This window comes from Thermobia domestica, chromosome 8, assembly GCF_964235325.1.
Source record: "Thermobia domestica chromosome 8, izTheDome1.hap1.1, whole genome shotgun sequence".
NCBI lineage: Eukaryota > Metazoa > Arthropoda > Insecta > Zygentoma > Lepismatidae > Thermobia > Thermobia domestica.
Window position 1 is genome coordinate 148,317,610 of NC_137461.1, and position 25,600 is coordinate 148,343,209.

Consider the following 25,600-nt stretch of genomic DNA (forward strand, 5'->3'; position numbering starts at 1 on the left):
TCTCTATTTGCAAGCAAAAAGTCATTTTCATAATTTGCGATTAGCGCTGCTTTAAACTCCTCATACGTACTAACGTGATCTCGTACTGCTTTAAACCATAAAGAACATGGTGGGAGTAATAAATGAGGGATTAATTTCATATATTGTGATCTATCTATACACATTATATTGCACTCATCCTGAATTTTTTCTAGGAAAGAAGTAGCATTCTCATTACACTTACCACTGAACTTACTCATGGCACGTATTTCACTCATCTTTACGTTTAACTTTACCTTCCTTTTATCATTCCGTGTTCTTCTTGAGTGACAATTCCTACCTATGGCGTGATGTGTAGTTACACCGTCTCTTTTCCGCCCATCTGAACTCCTCGGATGATTTTCTTCCAAAATAATGTCCTCATCAGATACGGGTGAAGGCGAGGTCATCTCTGGCGAACAAGGGAATTCCACACGATCATTACTCGTGTTGTTGGGGTACGTGTTGTCCTTGATCTGTAGTGTCCTAATTTCCTCTTGTAAGATAGCGATCAACTGCGTGTTCCCACGTATCTGATTGGAGTTATCCGTGACCTGGATTTTTTGTTGACGTACAGAAGATTCTATTGCTTCTAAATCCCTTTGTACACCACTGACTTCTTGGATTAGATGGCTGTGACTAACTTGACAATCCTCAGATATTCTTTTTAACTTTTCGTCAAACTGCGAGGTGATGTCATTCATCGCCTGAAGAATAAATTGTTTCGTCTCATCTGACTTCTGCTCCATCGTCTGCTTTATGGCTTCCATATCTTCTTTTCGGCTTTGTTCTTGCCGTTCCATATCTTCTTTTCGGCTTTGTTCTTGCCGTTGTAAGAGTAGTAATATTCGGTCTTCTAGTGTCATTCCTGGTGCTGCACTTTGTTCACCATTATCACTATCACTGATTTCTTTTTCCATTGTTTCCCCGTTCATATTTCTTGAGATTATTCTACCACTTCTCAGTCTTGTCAAGTTCGTAGTCATTAACTTTTTTGCAGAAGTAAATTCACCCTTACTTAACTTCGGGAATTGAATTTACAAGTTCCCGGGTGAGGTAAACCAAAATTTTTATAACGTTCTTACCAAAGGTAATCGTCAACCTGGTTCGGCTAATGATATAAGTAAATCTTGAGTGGTAGTAATTGTTTACACATAAAAATATCTTCAATAATTATATACACTATTATTCTCACCTTTTCTATCGAAATTACAAGTCGATGATCGGTATTAAATGGTTTATTAGTTGATACTCTTTTAACGTATTTTCACTCAAACTGTCTTGCAAACATACATGTTGATTAGGTAACTATCAACAACTACCTAGCAACGAATTATACAATAATGTATATTTCTTACATATATTAAAAATATTCTTCTTTTGTTATTTTCAAATTAACACTATATCAGGTATAGTGCTTGTGTATGAGCACTTTCTGCCCAAGGTACAGGTAATTATTAAACGATACAAAGTATCTCGTTGTACAATTTGCCCTGTTTCAAAATTTAAATGTTTTCTTTCAGTTTTCAACGAAAACGTTATTCCTTTTTACTGACGCTTATGTATTTTTGTGCTTGCTTTCATCCAAAATCGGATTAACGCAAAACAGTCGTACTTTACGAGTGCTTAGTGTTATTAATTAAGAAATATAATGTGCTGCAGTATATGGCTATCTCAGCTGTCCTGTTAATTAGTCCTATAATTGGTATCTTAATAAATGGCACTTTTATATTTTCTATAAGAATGTTAGCCAGAAACAATCAATTTACTTTCAACCAACATAATACCAATTTACTTTCGTTCATAGTAATACAATTTAATTAGAGTTCCAAATTATGCTATGCATAAGTGTCGGAAGTCTTATAAAACGGTTGTGTCTGTCTGTCCTTCTGTCAACAGATATCAGAGCACAAATGGTCTGAGATATCGAGATGCAGTTTCTTGCAATTGATTCAGTGTTAAAAAATATTGTTAATTCCTCCTTAACTTTCTCTTCAAACAGGAAGTGGTTAGAACTAGCTATCTCCGGTTCCAATGCTTATCGCCATAGAACAACAATGGTAACAGATAGCGACAAAGCGGTTCTCATCAATCGACACAGTGTTTCAAGAAAACATGTAGTCAAAACATGTAGCAGTACTGTACAAAAATCGGAAGTGGTTTAAATTTACTAAACTTTCGGTTTCAATACTGATCTTCATACAGCAAAAGTAGTAAGAAATTTCGAGATGCAATGTTGTATTATTGACTCAGCGTGCAGAGAATAGGTTCCATTTAGTCCGCTAACCCTCTATTCAAACCGGAAGTGATTCAAATTAACCGTTTCAACACTTATCACCATAGGAGAAATATAGTAATAGATAGCAAAAGCCTGTTTCCTGCAATCAATTTAGAGTCACAAGACACCATATCGTAAAGAATTGCAACACTCTAACAAAACCGGAAGTTGTTGAATTTAATACTACTTCTGGTTTTAATACTCATACCCGTAGAGCAAAATCCGTAAGATATATCGAGATGAAGTTATTTATAATCTGTTCAGATTCCCAAGAATAGATTGCTTCTCCTCCCTCTCAACATTTTATTGAATCCGGAAGTATTTTTTAAATTAACTATTTCTGGTTTCAACATTTATCGCCATAAAACAGAAATGGTAACAGATTGCAACAAGTTGTTTTTTTGGGGGGGAATCGATTCAGACTCTCAAGTGTGCATACCATCACAATCTAAATCATTTAATCTAAATCGGAAGTGGTTGAAATTTGCTACTACTTCAGGTTTCACTACTGATTTTCGTAGAGCAGAAACGGTAAGAGACATCGAGATGCATTTTTTTTTGTTTTAACAATCAATTCAGTTTCTCTAGAATAGGTTCTATCCCCTCTCTTAACGATATATTCAAATCGTAAGTGGTTCAAATTAACAATAATCGGTTTCAACTTTTATCGCCAAAGAACAAGAACAGTAAGGCATAGGGAATAATGGGTTTTCGATATGCATTCTACGTCTGAGGAACAGTTCTATCTTTACTCCTATTAATCTATTATAGTCAGTAGTTATAAATGTACTACTTCAAATATGACTATCAAGTTCGCATAATTTGTAACTGTATTGTAATTTTACCCGTTACTTATTAATGTATTTATCTATTAATGTGAACATTGCTCATTTGTAAAACTGACAAAAATCCTGCTTCAATAATGTACAAATTAAATTTACATTTATAGTGTTCGTTTTTATGTACCTTTTTCAGAAAATAATTATCTTGAAACTGAAAATTATCTTGAAAATTATTCAGAATCATTTTAAAATGTTTTTTCAGTGTAGTTAGAAAATATTGAAATCTCTAAAAGAAATATAGCAAGATTTGCAATTACGAAATGAAACAATGTTTATGTTACTCACTTTCATTTCATTCTGTTTGCTTCAGGAAGGGACCCCAGAGATTTTGAAATATATAATCTGCATGAATGTAAACAAGACTGCTTTAAAGTTGATTCAAACTGGATTGATTTTCGTGCCAGAGAAGCAAAAGAAGAGGGTATGTAATACCGTTCTAAATATTACATTATCATTATTTGATATTTGATTTCAATGATCATTTGGTAAACAATAACATGGATACTTAAAAAACGTAAGGAACAAATATGTTTTTTTTAACACTGACCTTCGTGTTGCACAAGGTAAATCATGTAAATCAGAATATGCAGTATATCAAAGCTAGCTGGAATTCTTTTCCCAGAAATAAAGTTAGCAACTTAGTTCATATGTTCTTATTTCTTACATGTTTTATTATTGAGATTCCTTAGATGTGTTAGATCCCTTAGATTCCTTAGATCTTCTGCAAAACATATTTTAAAAAATGTATATAGTACAATATAATTGTGATGTAGTTGAGTGTATCTTACATTTAAAAATGAATTTTTGTTTGAGCGTGTATGATATCCAGTATACAAATATATACCGTTGACTTGCCATACTTCAAAGTGATTTTATCGAAAAGATCATAGGAAGAGATTGGTTCGTTAAAATTTATGTAAAAAGAATACAATATCTCAGGAGTTTTTCGTGAGAGGAAGACGAAACTCGGTAAATAATCTCATTTCAAGATTCGAGTTCAACTACTCATATGATTTATAATTTGGAAAGATACTGCGGGGGTAAAACACTCCTCGGGGATAGGAAGGGATGACAAATAATTTAAAGTAATTTTACTAAAAATGATTGGAAAGCAGTTATTGCTTACGTATCAAAACCAACAAAATAACTTTATCATTATTCGAATGAATAAATGTAAAACGAAACATCGTCCAAATTACAAAACCAAGAATTTACAAAGATACAACATAATAGAACTGAAAATAAATTTAAAAGTAACGTAGTAATTTATGAGTTTTAGTTAATTGAAGACCTAACTGCAAAAGATCTCAAGGTTGATGCTCAGGTCATATCCATAATTTATGGTATGCCAATATTACAATATGAATATATTTTTGATATGACTCATCACTTCACGAAAATATTCAGTATATTTGTTTTCGAAATGGTTTTGTAATGAAATAACATATAATACCACCATTTTCTAAATCCCAGAATTATATCTTGTATTCTAAACCCAAATTTAAGTAAGTATTTAATAATAAATGCAACTGAGAAATGGACTTTTGTACTTGAGTAAACGTAGGAACTCTTAAATTGGGTTCGATTGACCTCACTGGTATGTTTAGCCTGAACCACAAGAATCTGCCAGTAACGTATACACACTCATGGTTAGATACAAGAAACTGAACAACTTGAGAATCTTCAACTTAAAACAGCTTACAATCCAAATATTTTAGATTGAAGAGAAGATGTACGACCAAAGGGATAGACTGGTTATAAAAAGTCCATAATCCTTTGTGCTAGCTACCATAATAATTTATAATGTTGAACCAATGCTATTGTAGAATCATCACTATTATTATCATAGTTATTGTGGCATTATTGGCAAATCACGTATCGCAACTGAGAAGCTTTTATGCTTCACGGTCTTCAACTAACCTCTTCGTCTTGATGTACGATATATTTTTTTAGCAATTGTAGCTTCCTTCGCCCTCTCTCTCTCTTTCCTGCCACCATACCTACTAGCTTGATCCTCATGAAACAATTCCTTCTTAGCCATTGACCCAAACAATTTCTTTTCCTCTTTTCAATATCTAAAATTCTTTTTCTTTTCTCCTGCACCATTTCACACAGAACCAGAGACGCGTTAGTTGACACACACACACACACACACAAAGCATAACTTTTCTGATTTCAGCAAAACGTTTAGATGCATAATTTTTAAGCATCTAGCTAATTGCATAATAAAAACTGTGTTAATTGATGCACTTGTGTGCATAAAAATAGTTATACACGCAAACTTTTGCTCAAATCACAAAATCTTATGCACTTTTTTGTATCCTACTGAAGCATATGCATGTATTAATTGAAACAGTAGTTTGCAACGGTGGTTGCATATCCCTTACTATATACAGGATTTCCAAAGGTGTGGAAACGATTAAATCAATTTAGAACACTCCTAAAAATATGTAATCGAGCTTTTCTGTGTGATACAGGACACATTGAAAATATTCCCTATTACATGAGAGTCTCTGTGGCCATTTTGCGGAAGATGTCACACTGGATTTAAGTTAATTCAGTGAAATGATGTCACACTAGATTTGAGTTAATTCAGTGAAATATGAACTTCACGATACGCTACTATTTTTAAAATGAAGTATGATTTCCTGAAGACATCAATATGATTGTTTTCTATATTCTTTGTTAACGACATTTTGATCACATAGGTTTAGAACATATACAAAAGCTTACCATTGTACATTCATGACCATAGTTTCGTTCAGAATGCAAACAGAGTTAAAACTACCATACCAATCTTTGCGAAATCACACCCTATTTCAAAAATAGTATCAGATCGTAAAGTTACCATTTCACTAAATTAGTTAAAACCCATTCTCACATCTTCCAAATTGGCCGGAGACTCTCAAGTAATGTGGAATATTTTCTCTCTGTCATGCATCACACCAATAAACCTTGATTTCTTAGTTTTTTTAGTGTTCTAAATTTATTCTGTCCTTTTCATACCATTGACAACCCTCAAACAATGCAATATACAATTTCTGGCACTCAATTTATGAGACGCTTCTAAACTACGTCCCAACAATTATGAAAATAGTTACAAATATAAGGCCTTCAAATAATATATCTTACAAGTCAAAAACTGAAAAGAACTCAATTTATTATACATAGCTTTTTGTTTTACAGATTGCTCTACAAGAGCAGTTTTGCCATTTTCACTCAAGCTAAAACCCTAAATTATCTTTGGTAAAATAAAAGAGCTTGGATCAATGTTAGAAAAATCTTACCGATAGAAAATGTAGCGATGGGGAACAGAAAACAATATAAAGTAAAAAAAAAAAAAAAAAAAAGAAAGAAAAAAGAAAAGAGGACGCTACCCACTAAAATTTTATTTTGTATTTTTTTCACCTGTTAGTTATCAAGTCACATACAGTTTAATTCATTCTTCGTTTCCAGTTCTACATCTAGTATACTAAAATGCATTCATATAGAAAGCAATACAAAAGTTTCAGAAAACAGAGACATACAAAAGTTTCATTTTAAAATCACCTGAAAAAAATATTCACTTACTTTTCTCTGTGTCTAATTACTAAAGATGAATTTTGCAAACGAACATATATCTGGACGTTTAGAGTTAGTTAAAATAATATGAAAATTGTGTCTTTTATGATGTGGTATAATTACAATGTTCTGAAAAAAAAAGCTATGTCTCTGGGATAAAAGTCTGTAGTTCTATAGTAATTCAGTATGTTAAATTCAAATCTGAATATCGCTTATCAGGGTTACTTTAAGAATTTATATGAGAATGAAACAGTAACTAAGATGTTACTGGTTTATACTATGTTTTGTAGTGGGCGTGTCTCTTGTCTCTACTGATACATCAGCAGCAGTCTTCCGACATGCTGGGTCACGTTTCTTTGATTTCCCATTTAGAAAGCTCTGAATTTTAACAACAGTAGAAGTAACAGTCAGTTTAAATCTCACAAGAATGAAAGGCAGTATCAGATTGAATTCATTGGAAGAACAAGACACTAGTTGAAAATCTTGTTAACCTCTGAAAACTTAGCCTGATAGACTTGCCAGAAATTACATTTGAAATTTCATTTTCTCACTATACGCCGTGTTCTCATATATGTGTACATATCGTACATGCCGTCAATATATTTAATATTTAACATGTGTCATGTACTTATGGAACACCCTGTATTACTGAAAAACTGTGCCTGATAGCAAAATTCTAATATCAGATTTCAATTCAGCGTGATAAATTATTACAGAATTACAGATTGTCATCTTGGAAATATGGCCCTTGTAAAACAGTGTTATTAATTAAGGTAGTTTTCAGTCCATTAAACATCTACCCAAAACGTTGCTTTTTTTCACCTTTCCACCCACCAAATTCAGTACCTTTTCCACAAAAATCCTATAACTAGATTACGAAAAATAATTACATATAATTTGATTCTTCGTTAGTTACTTCTATTTATAACACATATCGAGAGAAATTTCGTAACCAATATGTCAAAATAACTAAAAGAAATTAAGCCATTTAAATTGCAAGACTCGACTGCGAATTTGAATGTTTAGAAGACAATAGATTGGTAACTGTAAGATATGTTAAATCTCGTTGGTTATTTTGAAGATGATATAAAGGGTGTATCAGTGCTTGTGTCGAGCAGTGGTGGCAATATATATTTTGACACGCTGGCCCGTGACGAAGATTTGATGCCCCCTTCCGCAAGAAAAAGTCTAAACAATCATTTGAAAGAAAGAAGAAAAAAAAAACGGGGCGAGAATCTAAAAAAGAAATACATATCTCAACTCCTTTTACTAAACTGAACAAGAATAAAAATAGCCTTCTTCAGCCATAGGTGTCTGAACGCATGGTGTCGGCGCTCATAAGTTCAAAATTCAGGCTCACTCAATCTCAACCTTATGAATTGAGCGTGAAGTCGAGATAATGTTGTGAGGGTAGATCGAGTGTACGTGAGGTAAGATTGGTGATGTGAGCGTGAGTTTGAGTGAGGTTGATCCAAAGTGGGCATCTTTGTCTTCAGCACCTTTTAAGCCTTACTATTGGAGCTTTCATAGTTACTTTTCACATAAACATATTTTCATATAAATATATTGTATTTGCTTTCTCACAAAGAAGTGTATTTTAGAAGACACGAGAGTATCAGAGTGCTATATTATTTTTTAAAGGAATCACTTTTTAAAAAAGAAAGAAAAAAATCGTTATCTACACTTTGGAATCGAAATAATAATGAAATATTTTTCTTACGTGAAAGACGAAGATTCTTCTTTCGAAATGGTATTTTTTAAGGGTTACTGAAGATTTGAGGCACATTTCATGTCCTAAAATAGATATTTTCAAAATCTGACTGTTCTGGTACTTTTATATTTTCTTCAATTCTTCCAACAAAATAACAGAATGATGTATTTTATTATATGTACATTTTGCAAAGATTTTAATTCTCTATATATAGGCCTAATAATAATTCAATATAATGTTAAATTAATATTTTGTCCATATATTTCACTTCTCTCTCACTTATATTTTTCTTTTATATTATTAGATGTACTACTTCTGTTCATTTTTAATTTTTGCGATTTGGTAGCCCATTATTCAAAATTTCAGCGGCATTGCCCCGGGTGTCCCATTGTTAACCCTTTTAAATTATGGCTTTAAAAAAAAATTATAGACTTTCAATCAAGCAGCTACAGCATAATTCCTATTTATCCTAGGATCATGCTTCGTACCTCATTGTGTTCAGAATTGAACAACCTTTCAAATTGTACTATTCACATTTCCCTGTCGTGTTCCTGAGTTAGGAAATTTTCAGGGAAAATAGAGATTGTTGGTAAAAAGAAATCTCTTTTATCTATTTTGAGTCCATCTGGACCTCCCCCCCCCCCCCTGTTAACGCAAAGATCTCAAAATCAACTGGGAAATACTAAGTATACTGAATATGTCTACAACATTTCAGGCTTCTATCTAGAAAAATAAGGTAGAAAATATTAACCAATTGTGCTAAGAATATTCCCACAATACCCTAGATTCTCGTATAAAACGGGAAATTTCCTGAGACATCCCTATTGCGGTCGTGGTTCGTACCGCATTCTTTTCAGAGTAGAACAGCCTTTCAGAGATTTGTTATGTATATATATATATACCTTTTTGCTTCTCTGTACACTCTGTATTAACACAGAGATCTGCAACGAATCTGAAAAACACTAAGATGTGCACTGAGTGTGTGTGCAAAATTTCTAGGTGCAAAAGTAAGCCCGCCAAAAATAATACGCCCACAATACCATAAATTTCCGTATAAAACAGATGTTAGGTAAAAATTTCCTGACACATCCGTATTTACCCTAGGATCATAGTCCGTACCTCATTCTCTTCAGGATGGAACAGCCTTTCAAACTGCACCATTCACATGTCTCCATCGTGTATCTGAGGTTGGAGAATCGCGAAAAAGTGATTTGTTAAAAATATATTTTTTTACATTGTTTCCCCACCGGACCCCCTGTATTAACGCAGAGACCTGAATCACATCTGAAAAAATACTAAGGCGTGCATTTAATGTGTGTGCAAAATTTCTAGGTGCAGTCTTCTAGGTGCAGTCTTCTAGGTGCAAAAGTAAGCCCGCCAAAAAATATGTGCACAATACCATAAATTCCCATATAAAACAGATCTAAGGAAAATATCCTGACATATTCGTATCTATCTTTGGATCATGGTCCGTACCTCAATCCCTTCAAAATAGAACAGCCTTTCAAATAGCACCATTCACATGTGTCATGTATCTAAGGCAAGAAAATCACGAAAAATATTTTTTAAAAAATATTCTTTTTATTTACTTTTTTGCTCCTCTGGATCCCTGTGTTAACGCAGAGTTCTGAAGCAAAACCGAAAAATATTAAGACGTGCACTGAATGTGTGTGTGTGGCAGTTTAGTTACACCGAGAACTTGCGTAACGACAGAGTGAACACTGGACCTCCACAGAGAGTCATAAGGGCGTGTATGCTGTAGAGTTCAAACTTCCACTGCCACGAGTGGAAGATATGCCAGGCTTTTGGTGAGGGTGTCGTGATTACGCGGACAGTGCAAGGGTGGTTTAGCAAGTTAAAGGAAGGTAACGAAACAATCAAAGACGCACCAAGTACCGAAAGACCAATACACGTACAAAATTAAGATCTTCAAGGCAATAATTTAGGCGAACAGTGGCTAGATACGTGAGGAACTGGGACCACAATTCAGTCTAAATAGAGAGAAAATTCGGTAGCACCACTATCAACTTGGGAAGCACTACAAGTTGGATCATGGGTCTCACATGATTTGATTTAGGGCCAGAAGGCAACGCGAGCAGACACCTGTGTTTCTTTGCAGTCTCGTTTGAGAAAGGCATCATTTCTCGACAGGGTGTTGACATGTGATGAGAAGTGGGTCCCGTACGAAGTTTCACGGTACTGTCGTCATTACTTATCATTCCCTGAACCGGTTTCAAAACAGTTGAAACCAGCATTGCACTACAAGGTCTTCCTGTGTGTTTAGTGCACTATTCGCGGCATTGTTCATCGCAAACTGGTACCAGCTGATCAAAGCATCAATGCAATTGTGTATTGTCAGCAGTTGAGTTGTGTTCAAGAAAACCTTAAAATTCTGGAGCCAGTACTAGTGAATCGCAAAGGGCTGCTAGACGATAACGCTAAGCCCCAAGTGGCTAGGATGACCAATGTACGCCTTGGATGGGAAACACTATTGCATCCGTCATACTCCCCGGACATTGCACCGTCCGATTCTTACCTGTTCCGTTCCTTGGACAATCACCTTAGAGTACGCTAGTTCAAATCCTTAGTAGAGGCAAAAGTGCACTTGATACCTTCTTCGCTTCACGGCCCACTAAGTTCTACCGCTATGGAATCCATGGTCTTCCAGAACATACTCAGAAGGTCATCGATGCTAACGAGGACTATTTTTGATCTTCCAGGTACGTCTTAGGTGACATATATATGTTCGAAGGTGTTGGGTGAAAAAGCAACAGAATTTTTTTGGTTACATTTATATGAAAAATCTGCTAAGGATTGTATGTGTTAATTGAACTCTAGAAAACAAACTCATTAAACTAAATGGTAAATATGTCAGTCAAGAAGGACCGAATATATACATTTCGTGGAATGAAAGTTATCTTGGTGTTCTGAGGTTTAAACCATTGAAAGGAAAAAGAAACTAGTGTAAAACGTAAGCATTATTCACAAATGTGTCCACATACTTAAATTATCAATGTCTTTGCGTAAAAATGTAATATTCTACTAAATCTTGTACAGAACATAAAATAGCTAAGGACTAGGTGTAAGTTTTAAGTATGAACACATGTTTTAGCATTTCTTTTTACGATTTATTTTAACGGTAAAATAAATGGTATTAGTTTGCACTGGTACATTGGTATGCAACACTTAAAGACGAAAGTACATTTCGAAAGCTCTGTCACGCACAGTAACATAGAACGGTGAAACTTGATTCATACATAGAAAGTAGTGCTATAGTAAGATGCAGGTAACAATAGGATGAAACACGTAATTGAAAAAAAAATGTTGTCTTTACACATAAATAAGTTAAAGTAAAGTCTTTGTGACTCATGACATCACGAAAGGAGTAAAATGGTCCTTTATCATACTGAACGATACAAACTCTGCAACGCACTTTCACTCTGCTCAGAAGATTAGTAATGAAGTGTTATGATATTGAGTTGCCTTACTGCACCAACGCTGTTGAGAACTGCTGTATAATCTTTGATGAATATGGAGGTGTTCTAAAGGTAATCTCAGTTAATGTCCAATATGCTCAACTTGTTTCAAGTCGGGGAATTGTTTAGGCCAGTCCTTTCGCCGAATATCATCTCGTTCCTAGAGAAACGACACCTTTGCGGTCCAATGCGGTCGTGCATTATCATCCAAAAGGAGAAGATGGAGTCGACTGCACCTCTGGAAAAAGGATCCAGTGCCACAATTGTCTTGACTGGTGAGTGTATGGCTTTCAAAAATTTGGAGAGCGGTATGCCCATGCGTCATTATGCCTCCAAACACGAAAACACTTGGAGTACCAAAACGTTCATATTCGACAATGCTCCTGAGATCATTGTGTGTTTCTACTTCTCGCCAGATGAGTGAACGTCCAGAATCTCTGTACAGATTGAGTTTCCTCTCATCTAAGAAGAAAATGCAACTCTAGTCCTCAGCAGGCTGGTTCTGGTGTTCCTCTCGTCGACACAAACGGTGCCGCAGATGTGCAGGTGTAATGAAGCATACAAAAATGACTGCAGGGAGAGACTACCCTCACGTAGTGCTATGAGTTGGGTACGAAAGGGAAAGATTAATGATCAAAAGATCCTTATCATTCTCAAATATCGAAGCTACGTTAAATGTAAAATATTACAGCTAATGATGTAACCATCTTTAACCGAAGGTGACATTGACCAAGAGTTGAAAACTAGTTAATAAAGATGGGCACAAGTCGAGTCAAAGCTAATTTTCTCGAGTCGAGTCACTGTTTTTGAAATCGAGTTTTGAGTAGAATCGAGTTTGATAAATGGCTCGCTCGTTCAGCTCGTTTTAACTCGTTTTAAAATCATGACCTGATTAGACTGGAAAGCGAAAGTGAGGAGAAATGTAAACAATAATGTGGAATATTTTTAGTGTTGCTCATGAGAGGGGACACTGCTCGCATCTCGTCTCGTTTCGATGATGAGACGGCAACAGATTTTTATAATGAGACAGCCCCAAATGTGAGCACAATAACAATATACTGTAATTCTTATCATCAAGGTTGAGACTTGCACAGTCGAATTTTTAAACCCAAACACAAGCCCAACCCGGATAGTGATATCAACTGGCTCGAGCTGGCTCGGTTGGATAAACCATTGACTCAAGCGGGCTCGGTTCGGTTCGGCTCAGGTGAGCCATCGACTCGAGCCGAGTTCGCTTGACGTGAAGCATCGGCTCGGTAGGCGTGACATGTGCGCGGTCATTCTGCTCTCAAGCTTGAACTGACCCATTTAAACCAACTGCACCATTAGAGTCTGCACAGATTATACAACACGATAAAATGGGTCAAATTTTGTTTGCTAAAAGTCAGATATCGCTTTTAGGAAATTACTGTATATCTGGCTCAATTGGTTTCTTGTACCTGGATTCTCGTTTATAAAATCCTTGGTTTGAATGTGTAAAAGACTACTACGAATCTAAGTTCTTGTACAAGCAGGTGTACATTTCCAACTCAATACATTTCTTGTATAACCAGGGGTAAAAGTGGATCTGGAAAGTAGGGATACGCATGACATCACGCCTTCCCGCATGCCTATCTTTGAACATTGTAATTATTTTGGAAAATGGGGGACGCCACTGATATTTTCTGGAAGCGGGGGGATGGCGTCCCCCTACGTTCCCCCTCATTTTTACCCCTGTGTATAATTCTCTTGAAAAATAAATGGATTGAACCAGTGTTTAGTAGTTTTTATTGGTTCAGGTGGATGGGGTAATGGGTCCCTTACCCCTCCTTTGGTTATGACCCTGGTACTCTAAATCATCTCCTTAACTTTGAAAGCTTTCAAGGCATATAGATTATCAACTGAAAAAAATAATAAATTTGCTTCTACTGCTTGTTGAAACTGAGGCAAGCAAACTCACCGAGAAGAGACCCGGGACCGCACATATAGAAGGCAAGTATATTCGCCATTTGGCAGCGAAGACGTAGCATTCCTTGAGTGTGAATGATATTAGTAACAACTATCAACTTGTATAATTTGCGTCATATGCTGTATATAAGGAAAAGTTAATGACAAAGTAACGCGTTACATTTTAAAAGTAACTTAACCCCATCAGGATTCTGAAGCCTATAGTCGGACAATTTGTCCATGCCGACCAGATGCCGCGGTCGGCTTGCCGGCGTCGGACGCCGGCATCTTTCAGCGCGATTTTCGACCGCGACGAATAGTTGCCTTGGCGAGCGGTTGGCAAACAGCCGGAAATGAGCATTAAATGCGCCGGCACCGCCGTCGGAAAGAGGCCGGCATAAGAAGTCGGCAGAGGGTCGGAAAGAGGCCTTTCCGATTGTTTTTCCGGCTCTGACGGTCGGCAACAGTCGGCAAAGAGTCGGCAAAGGGAATTTTACTTGACGATTTTCGACCGCTTGCCGCCTCGGCAAAAGGTCGGCAAATTTGAACAAGTAGATCGACGTTCCGCCGCGGACGGGTGCCGGCCGCCTCCGGCGGCCCATCACCGTCGACGGCGGCAATCCCTTTTTCCGACCGCGACGTCCTGATGGGGAACCAACTGATTGAACTCTAGACCATGTTTCTATCAAATTATGTTTTGATATCAATGAAATATTTTATCATTTTTCAGTCAATGTACCCATATTATTTAAAATTACCCAGTTTCTAGTCAAATACATTTATAATCATTTATGAATGTTCAAACTTACGCTGTGAAACCTGAGAGAACCTCAGTGTGTCATTAGTTCCCAAATAGATACTGATTAAACGCTTTTACTGATAAATCCAACAGAACAGCAAAATATAAGTGGGTTAATTGTCATTGGTATATATTTTCTCCAATGAAAATGTTCAAATCAAGGCACTATTTAAGGTTTTAAAGACAAATTATAAAACAATTAAGTCAATTATTTTGCCTGTAGTGTTGTGTGGGTGCGACTCACAGACTCTTACGTTAATATAAGAAAGCACATTAAAAGCTTTTGAAAGCAAACATTTGAGATCAATTTTCGAAGGTTGAGCCGACTCGGTTGGGTGAGCTGTTGGCTCGGCTCCCTTCTCAGTTCGGCTAGATAGTGAATGCGTTGTGAGCCGAACCGCTCGAGTCATTGACAACCCTAAACCCGGGACGATCAGTGTTTAACATGTTTGGTTGGCACCTTATAAATTTTAACTATTTTTGGCGCGAGCCCGAATAGTTGCTCCTCCGGAACTAAAACCCAGAACCTCGTGAACGATGTCCTTCCTTGCCTCCTAGACTTATCGACGACCGAAGCCGGCAGTTAACCAGTAAACAAATAATATAATTTGTAGTATTCAGATGTTTATAAATGCTCTTCTAATGTTATTATTATTTGTATCATCGATAATGACATTAGGTAGAGAAAAGCTTGAAAAAATCGTTTCATAGCCCGTAGGTGAAAAAGAGAGAAACAAGTATTCCCTTTCTAAAAGGGGGTTGCCACGTTAGAAGAACTTCTGGCTGTCATAAAAAAAATCTTGAAAAATTACCATATTTCACCATATACGCATAGTCTTGAAAGGATCTTAAAACATTTTTTCCATCTTGCAAGGAGTCGAACAGTGTGCAACTTTCTGGGACGCCTTCCTTGCTACCTGCTATCGCCCTCCCACTGACATAAAGCAAAAAACAGTTTCGCCGATTCCGAAACAACGAATTCTTTTGGACAGGGATGGAGAATGCGCCAAAATACACGTTTTTAATGAGGAGGTTCACTGTTTGTCCACTAGAAGGGGGAAATGCCTTCCTTGCTTTCAAGAAGTTGTAATATGTACATAGTAAATAGAAAGATCGGGTTGCAAGGTTTTTTTTTTATGACAGCTACAAGATTCATTTAACGTGGCAATGGGACCCAATCCAAGAGGACAAATGATTGTTCACCCACATAGTTGATATATCAAATTCATCTAGGCGCCTTTTCTGCACAGACAGTGGTACCCTAAAAGTACTCCGACATGTTTATGACAAGTCAGATAGCCACTCTTTTCATTTTTCTTTCTCTTTGAATAGTCAGTATTGTGGGCATCTTGAATTGTGCGAGTTCGTTTAGGAGCGGTCGGTGGACATGTGTAATAAACCAACATCCCAAAGAGCATTGACCTTGCTTTCCACTAGGAGTGTTCCAAGAACCGGTTAACCGGTTTCGGTTCGGTTTGTATTTTAAACCGAATTAATCGGTTTGAACTTGAAACCGGTCCGGTTCGGTTTGGGAAAGGTTCGGTTCGGTTTGGGAACGGTTCGGTTTGGTTTTGAAACGGTTCGGTTCGGTTTTGAAACGGTTCGGTTTGTAAACTGTTTGGTTCGGTTTGTAGAATGGTTCGGTTCGGTTTAAGACTGTTGGGCTCTTTTTGAGGACTGTTTTGTTCGGCTTCAGTTCAATATTTGAAATCGACAGAAATGCAGTTTGCCTTATCAGGAACCGTCCACCCAGACATTATAATAAGGCTGAATGTTACGTTTTTCGGTATAACTTTATTCAGATTAAAATTAGTTCGATATTACTGAAAGAATTGAGGGGTCGTACTTGCGTGGGTACTTTTACTGATGCTTTGGATTTTGGAATAAAACTCTTAATATCAGTTGGAAGACAACTTTACGGTATGGGCGGATTTAGGAGATACCGTGGTAGAGGGGGCAGTTACTTGACTCATCTTGAAGTGACTAGGGGGGGCATGATTTACGCCCTGTATGTGGAATATATCGTGGTACAATATTATCAGGTAACCAAGAAAATTTGTGCTTTTTTTGAGAACAGTAACTTTTGTCGCGTTAATGTGGTCAAATTGATTCTAATGACGTTACACAGCATGGCGCTGAATTAATTGTACAAAAACAGAGGGGTGATTCCTGACAGCAAAACAAACAAACAAAAAAAGTTCCAGTACACATAGGACGAAAAGCGTGTCGTGTTATAGGCTGCCGAACATTTGAAAATTTGAAATTGGTGACCTTGACGAACGTTTACGTCTTATAAGCGGACGAAAGTTTGAAATTGGTGACCTTCATAGTTTTGGCGGTGACCAAGAAAATGTTTCCGTCAGTAAATTAGACATACCCCGGTTTTACTGCTTCTCTCGTAATACTGCGGTGTGGTCTATAACACCGCGACCAACTGATCGCTAACTATGCGTCGGCAACCAGAGATCTGGCATGTTTCCATTAAATTAACGGTATGTAGGTGTAATGTACAATGTTATTTTAAAATCTTGAAGACCACCATCGCTTAATGAAAGTGTATAAAATTTCTCAATGAAGATCCTAGCAAACGTTCCCCGCAGAAGATAGCGGCAGGCACTTCCTGATTACTTAACCATCTAAATGAATAATTTCACTTAGAAACCTCTCGTCTATTCGCGCTGTCTAGGACTAAATTAAGTCGGGGACCAATATTGAAGATGATACTTAATTACATATTAAACATTGTAACAAAAGAAACATCAAAGCTTCAACACACACTGTATTTTAAACTATAATATAAAACGGTTTAGGATATCCAACATATCTTTCCACAGACACTATAGAACATAAAATATAAATCATATAGAACATAGGTTTAAACCAATAAATTCAATATTTTACTTCACTTTCCAGTTCCTTCCGCCAGCTCGTTCACTGCCTATTGTCAATTTCCCTTCGAATCATGGTCTGCTACTGCAAAAAGCCCTCATAAGCATGATTGCCAGCATACACAAAACCGAGAATAATTTTGTTTTTTGCTTATATTTTTATTATTTTATTATATTTTTTTTAAAATATCTCCTTAAATGGATAGCTTTCTATTATATCTACATACTAATAGCTGAGTTTTACTCATAAACGTAAGGAAAATGGAATATACGCGCACTTTTTTTGAGCATGTGGGTACAAATCATGAATTCATGATAATTAGGGTGCAAGCAATAGTTAGTAAGTAAATATCTTAAATTTTAAAATTCCGCAATATATTTCAAGAGAAAAATCAAATTTTCCCAACTATCTACTGCACTTCAATAGCACCGAGCAGAAATATAATCAAAAAAAAATAATAATAATCTTTGGGTACAATTATTCTAAATATTTCACAATGGTTCCACATCAGGAGCGCCCAAATTGTAAAAAATAGGGGCGCGGTGGCTCAGTGGTAGAGCGTTGACCTCCGGTGTTTGGAGACCCTGGTTCGATCCCAGCTCGCGCTGTGTGGACTTTGTGGTAGGTAAATACCGTGTTCGTGGGTTTTCTCGGGGTTCTCCCGTTTCCTCCCACTTTCTTCATTCCACCATTTCATTCATTTCTCATCTTCAACGTCTCTTTTAGCCTAACAGGCATAACCGTGGGACGTAAAACTCAAAGATTTCATTTCATTTCATTTCCATTTGTTAAAGAACTGTTTTTCTGACAGATTTCTTGGATTTTCCCGAATTTCCCCAAAATTATGAATTATAACGTATCATTTTGTGGTATCATTAGATAGCGAAAATCATTACAAAGATATTGATGCACTGACCATAAATGTATGCTGATTAGGCTAAAAGTCTAAAATTCCCTTTAGAAAAGTGATTTTGAGTGGATTAATATTATTACTATCATTATTTTTAAATTGGTGGATACATGACAAAAACAAAGTTCATATTGTTTTCAGGAGCTCAAAAACTATAAAGAACTTCTAGTTGCATGCAAAAAATAAATAAATAAAAAATAAAAATATCAAAGTTAAACATTGCTAACCAGTGTTATTGCTCAATTTTTTGTGTTTCTTTTTAAGAAAACAATCTTGGTTACTGAGGTAGACTTTTATGGTATTATTACATTCTTGTCTATTTTTATCTAGAAATTGTATTTTAAAAAGAAACAAATAGATGTTGTCTTTTAAAAATATATTTGTATAATCATAATCATTTTATAATCGTAAGGTGAAATTTATTGGAGGCGACTACAGTACGCTACATGCTCTTGTGCCCAAGGACATACTGCCAAATGAATATGGAGGGAAAGCTGGGACTATTAAGGAACTAAGTGGTAATAACATAGAAGTAGTTTGTCGTTAGAGTATCACAGCAAATAGGGTTTATAGAACGTTTCCGTATGTCACACTTAATAACTATCTTGGTTTACACTTCCTTACGGTTTTACATAATCCTCTCCAATATAATTTGGTGGTGTTTCGCAGAGCAATATTGAATAATGGATATCGTTGATATAATCCAATGCAGAAAAACATATTGGTTCTAAATACGCAAACAAATATACACTCTATTTGCGAAATACACTAATTTATAGTTCCTGAAAGACGCGAAAAATAATCGGTACTTTCAAATATTTAGTATGGTAGTAAATAGCTTGAATCGCACAACTCATTAAGATTAATCATTTCATAGATATACCTTAAATTATAAATTTCTTAATTTAAAGCTGCTATCTCTTTTCAAATTTCGTATTACATATTTAAGTAATACATTAAGCCCGGCGTAGTACTACACCCACACCGCATCAACACAGAAACAAATATATAATACAAACCGCCATATCAAATGTCTGGGTTTCTAGGTCAATTTCAGTATGAGTAACGCTACAAGGAAATAGAAAGAGAGGAAAATTGTTGGAAATAGATTATTTTCAACCAAATATGGTAAAATTAATTTTTTTCAATTGTTTGGATAATAGGGGGTACGTGACCGTATGATCTATATTAAAATCCGCGCCTGCTTAATTGCAGGCTTTCAGTTTAGAAAAAAAAGTTAAAGCACGTGAATTAAAGTTCACAACCTACATAGCTTCAAGTTCCTTATGCTTTCCATGCTAAAAGAATACATCAGAAAATAGGAATTAATTTGAATTGAACTGTACAGTCAAAGACCAAATAATCTATGGAAACATCCAAGTGATTGCAACAAGAAGTCGATAATTAAAGTACCATTAAAATGCCAAAGGGTATTTGACACATTTGTGTACTTACATATCTACAATACTAAGTTAAGATATTATTATTATTATTATTATTATTATTATTATTATTATTATTATTATTATTATTATTATTTCAGGTATTTTGCCTTTGGACAGGTGCTGGACTAATGAGGTTTTATTTTCCACTTTTAGATTTGGGCGTGGAAAATTTTTTTCCACCTTTCTATTTGTTCAGCTTCTTCTTTTATCTCCCAATATTTTCTTCTTATTTTTCAAATCATCGATCAGTCGTGTACTTCATATTCCTTGCTTTCCTTCTATCTTTCCTTCTATGGCAGTATGAAGAAGACAATTTCTTCGCAACATGTGTCCAATCTAATTGGGCTTCCGACAAAGGATGCTAACTAGAAGTCCTCTTTTCTCCTATCCGTTTTAAGACGTTGTCTTTTTTTTTACTCTCTCTGTCCATTTTATCTTCTCCATTTTCGTCCAACACCACATTTTGAAACTCTCTAATTTTTTCTGTGTCTAAATTCATTTATGTCTAAGTCTCTGAACCGTAAAGTCCAATACTTCATATATAGCACTTAACCAATTTCTTCTTAATTGTTCTATTAAGAGTGATCTTTTCTTGTTGAATGCTTCTTTGACTATAGCAACTCTTGACCTGATCTCTTTGATACAGTAAGCGCCTCTCGTCAAAATACTTCCCAGATATTTGAAATTATGGAACTTTTCTACTATGAACCATAAGGGGCCGTTAGCACGGGATATTTTTATGACTTTCAACTTTTCGATGTTGATTTCTATTTCATATAGTTTTCCGGTGTCAACTATTTTGTGAACCATCTCTTGTAGTCCTCCTTCGATTCTAGCTATAATAACCATATCATCTGCATACTCGATCTTTTTCATGATCTGCCCTAGAATTTTGAAATCAGCATTCCTATTAATGCTTCCTTCATTAAATATTCACTGTAAATGTTGAATAATTGTGGCTACACACTACAACTTTGTCTGACTCCTCTTCCAATCTCCGCGCTATTGGTTTCTTCTTCATTCAAGCGCAACTTCAGTTTTTGTCCTACGTACAAGTTTCGAATTAGTCGTCGATGTCTCCTATTGACCTCGATTTCTTCAAGTATTTTCAGAAGTTTCGTCCAATTGACTCGGCTGGAAGCTTTCCGCAGTCGATGAAGCACAAACACAACTCTTTCTTTACATCAAGAACTCGTTCTAATATAAATCAGATCAAGCCAATAATATCTCTGGTGCCTTTTCCTTTCCGGAATCCAAATTTATTTTCTTCTAACATCTCGTCTAGCTTACCTTTCAGCTGCCTGTTCAGTGTTTACGCAATATTCTTTCGAGTGTGAGAAATAAAGCTAATGGTTCTGTGATCGCTGCAGTTCTTTGTATACTTTGTCTTGTGCAATGCAGTCACTGTAACATCAAGAAATTTCTTTGGCCATTTTCCACTCGGATAGATTTTAATAAGTAAAGTCAGTATTTTCATTGAATTCTCTCCTAATCCCTTGAGCAAATCTACTGGTATGTCTTTGTCTCTAGTTCCCCTTCTCCTTCACATGTTTTTGACTGCTTGCACTACTTACCTTTTCAATATACTGTGTCGTCTTTCTTCACCACCCAGTTTCTTCTTCGATTTCAGTAGTTTTGGAACAGTTCTTCTGATCATACAGATCTTTTATGTGTTCCTCTCAAATTCTGATTTGATTTGATTCAGATTTTGATTTTATCGTCCCTTTCAGTAGCGAGACAAATGTTACACGTTGGCTTACAGTTCAACATGGGATCCGAACTACATGAGCTTCTGCCGGGAATTGAACCCACATTTAACACACTAAAGCCGTGCACACTAACCTTGTAGCCACGAGGAATGTCATATTCTAGGTTTTAAACTAATATCTACCTTTATTATTCTAGAAAGCTATATTAGACCAGGGGCCAAGGGGGTGATAACTCCTCCCCCTTAGGGAACTTTTGCCACTATATGAGAAATGGTCCTTAGAATCGAAAAATAGTTGTTTTTCAATATATAAGTGCAACACCAGAATCTTGGGGCCCTTAACCCTTTAGCAGCCTTATATATTTACAGACATCGATGGGATTTCTTTAAATAACCGTAGATCAAGCCGTTAGGGGAACACTGAAACAAGTTATACCTGGATCGATTTGTAAGATTGTAGGGTTTTAGTTTACGTAATGAGGGGGACATTTCTGTGTACGAAGCAAAACTTGTTGATGGATATTTAAGAAAATTTCCCTTAAAAACGGCCCTTTTCGCTATTCTTTTAGTTATTACGTGGCAACACTACAAACTAGGTGAATAATAACAAGTATTTATGTATTCTATTTTATAGTCAGCTTAAACTGAAAATTTCATCTTCGCCCATCGAATACTAGCAGAGGAAATATGTTTATATATATATTTTTCACAGAGTTCATAATTATAGATATTCATGAATGTACGAGTGTGACTTTATGTTAATGTTTCGACTATCAGTGCAACATTGGAACAAGTTATACCTCGATCGATTTGTAAGATTGTAGACTTTCAGTTTTCGTCATAAACGAGATATTTTTGCGTACAAAGGAAAAATAATTGGTTGGTATTTAAGCAAACTTCCCTAAATAGTTCCTTCTCGCGATTATTTTAGTTATTGCGTGGCAACATTGCAAGCTACGTGAACAATAAAATGTTTTTATGTGTCCTATATTATGTTCAATTTAAACTGAAACTTTTGTCTTGATCCATCAAATAGCAGCAGAGGAAATGTGTATTTTATAGTTTTCACAAGGTCCATAATAATTTATTTTCATGGAAGTAAGAGTATGGCTTGGATGACTTTGTCAATTTTCTCTTTTTTTTCTATAGAAAACAAGTGACAAAACATTGTAGTAGTTGATTTTCTTATTCATTATATTATGACAGATTCCCAGTACCGATAAATCCCCCAGGAAGGTTTTATGGTTTGTTGGTCCATGGTATAATAGAAATTATTTCAAAGCAATAATTTTATTGTTGTGCGGTTACATTATGTCATTTTGAAAATATTTATTGTTCTGGTATTCTATAATAAATACAACTTCCAAAAATGTTTGTTGGTATGTGAAGTTATCAGGAAACTCTCGAAGTTACTTCGTAGAACATGTATTCTTATTACATGTGGACACGGATAATCACACTTAATATAATATGTAATATGTAGTTTTTTTTTAATTGAAGTAATATTAAACAATTTGTTATATTCTTTGTGATCTTGTCTGTCTGTAAGTTGATAATCGTAGCACATTCGCCCTAAAATACACCTGTCCTCAGTTATTGTAAAGAAGAATGGTAAACGAAAAGAAGCCAGTCAGACAGACGAAAGTTGTATGATACCTAAAGACTATATATATAAAAAAAACATATTTCCTCTGCTCCTATTTGATAGATCAAGGTGAAGTTTTCAGTTTAAGTTCACCACAAAATACGTAGAACACATAAATACGTTTTATTGTTCACCTAGTTTGCAGTGTTGCCACGTAATGAATAAAAGAATAAGGAAATAGGACGTTTTAAGGGACAGTTTCTTAAATATCCATCAATTAGTTTTCCTCTGTACACAGAAATGCCCCCTCATTACGTAAACTTAAAAGCCTACAATCTTACAAATCGATAATGGTATAACTTGTTCCAATGTTGCTCTAACGGTCTGATATACGGCCATTTAAAGAGATCCCATCGATGTCAGTAAATATACATGGGTGCTAAAGGGTTAAGGCTCCCAGGAACCAGGTGTTGTATTTACATGTTGACCAGGTGTTGTGTTTACATGTTGTATTGTTTGATTCTAAGGACCCTAAGGAACATTTCTCATATAGTGGCAAAAGTTCCCTTAAGGGGAGAGTTATCACCCCCTTGGCTCTTTGTCTATAGTAATTGATATGGCGTTCACATAACAGGTGCTCGAAGTGAGGCAAAAGGTACTCTATTATACTTTGCGTACTATTGTTTTAATTATTATTTTTAGTTGTACAGAATTATACCGTTGTATGAAGAGAAATGAACAGAAAAAGTCGTACTTTTCGATACCAACTTTGAACACTCCATGGTCTTACCTTTGACTTCAGATTACGATTAATACATTTGCAATTAGTTATTTGTATATAAAATCTAGCAACAAAATGCAACAAATAACGTATAGATTATTACTCATTATTTTTCTGGATAAATTTAATATTTGAACAGTAAATACATTCTTGCAATACTTTATTCTGTTTTGACGAAAAACTCCGTATTTGGAGTTTACGTTTATCATCCGTTTAACGGATTGTTAAGTTACCTGTTTTCGTATACTTGCTGCTGTAGCATTACCAAATCAGTTAGAAAATTTCTATTTCTGTTATATACGAAATTCATTTCGTATGACTATTTAATTAAGGTGTGCCGGGGGCTTTTCTAAAAGATCAGTGTCAAGTACAGTAGAATCACCTACCGCAAACTACTTTGATATTTCTTGCGGCTTAGGGGTAGTTTTACCTATGTTTATAACGTTGTTTAAACCACTGAAATTATTCTAATTTGTCCTTCAATCATCTAATATATTTCTGTTTTCACTAAAATTTATTTCAAATTAACATGTGAGTCTTACTTTTCAGCGAATTGGTACCGTTTCTTAGTAAGTCACAGAGACTGGATATTGGAAATGGAAACGAAGAAAACGAATGAACAGAGGAGACCAGGAAAACCTAAGACACACAGCGACCTCTTCGGTATGGAAGGAAGTTTTAGATGTCTGATGGTTGACTAAAGTTTCGATTTTATAGATTCCACGAAACTTACGTTGATACCGTAACCGGTAAACTCCATCAAATCATTTGAAGCTTGGCAACGATGAGAAGATGTATAATGGATCGAGAGAATATAATGTTTTATAACTTTCAAGTATACTGGAAAGGAAGGATTACAATTCCCATGCAATTCAATGCAATGACATATACCAAAGGAACGTACTTCCTCGGCCATCTGCAGATACATTTATAACATTCGACCACAACCCATTTCACTCAATAGCTCAATTTCACCAGATGAGGTCCTTACCATATGTTCTCCTGTTTCGTTCTATGTAAGTTCGTATATGTTTCAATACCACCTAATGCACGATAACACACTGAGCAAGGCTATGTGATTATATGTAAAAAAACACTATCACGTAACAGTTATTGTGTTCAAACTGTTACGTGATAGTGTCTTTTACATATCATCACATAGTCTTGCTCAGTGTGTTATAGCGTATTAGCACAAAATGGAAACAAGACCTGATAGAATACTTAGTATGCCACCTGTATGCGCCACTTGAACATAGTTTTCTTACTATAGTACTGTAACGTTAAGAGATTGTAATGTGCAGATATTTCAATAAGACGTCAGACAATTATGATGTTAATCGAACTTTACCAATACAACGAAAGCGCTATATCATGTTACTGTGTAATCGTGGTACTACAACTAGAATATTCAATTCATCTTGTTATTATACTGATATTCACGAAACACTCATCTGCTTGCAGTGTTCTTTTAAATACTCCAGTTATAGTACTACGAAAGTTCTAACGAGCTAATAATTATGTACAATGCTAGAGTTGATGGCTCATGATACAGTGAAACCTGTCTATGTTGGCCACCATCGGTTCCATCGAAAAGTGGCCAACTTAGACAGGTAGCCAACTTACAGAAAATAAGTGTGATTTGTGTATTTTTAGAATAGGATTTCTAGTATT

At 35.6% G+C, this 25,600-nt stretch overlaps 1 protein-coding gene across 1 annotated transcript in view; it reads left to right on the forward strand.

Moving 5' to 3' along the window:
• The window catches only part of LOC145693271 (retinol-binding protein pinta-like), a 95,011-nt gene extending 69,634 nt beyond the window's left edge, over positions 1-25,377 (forward strand). The window contains exons 5-7 of the mRNA XM_081769115.1: positions 3,449-3,559; positions 18,823-18,928; positions 24,479-25,377. Coding sequence (XP_081625241.1) covers positions 3,449-3,559; positions 18,823-18,928; positions 24,479-24,630 — 369 coding nt within the window. The 3' untranslated portion in view covers positions 24,631-25,377. The remainder of the gene's footprint in view (positions 1-3,448; positions 3,560-18,822; positions 18,929-24,478) is intronic.
• Positions 25,378-25,600: the final 223 nt, after the last annotated feature.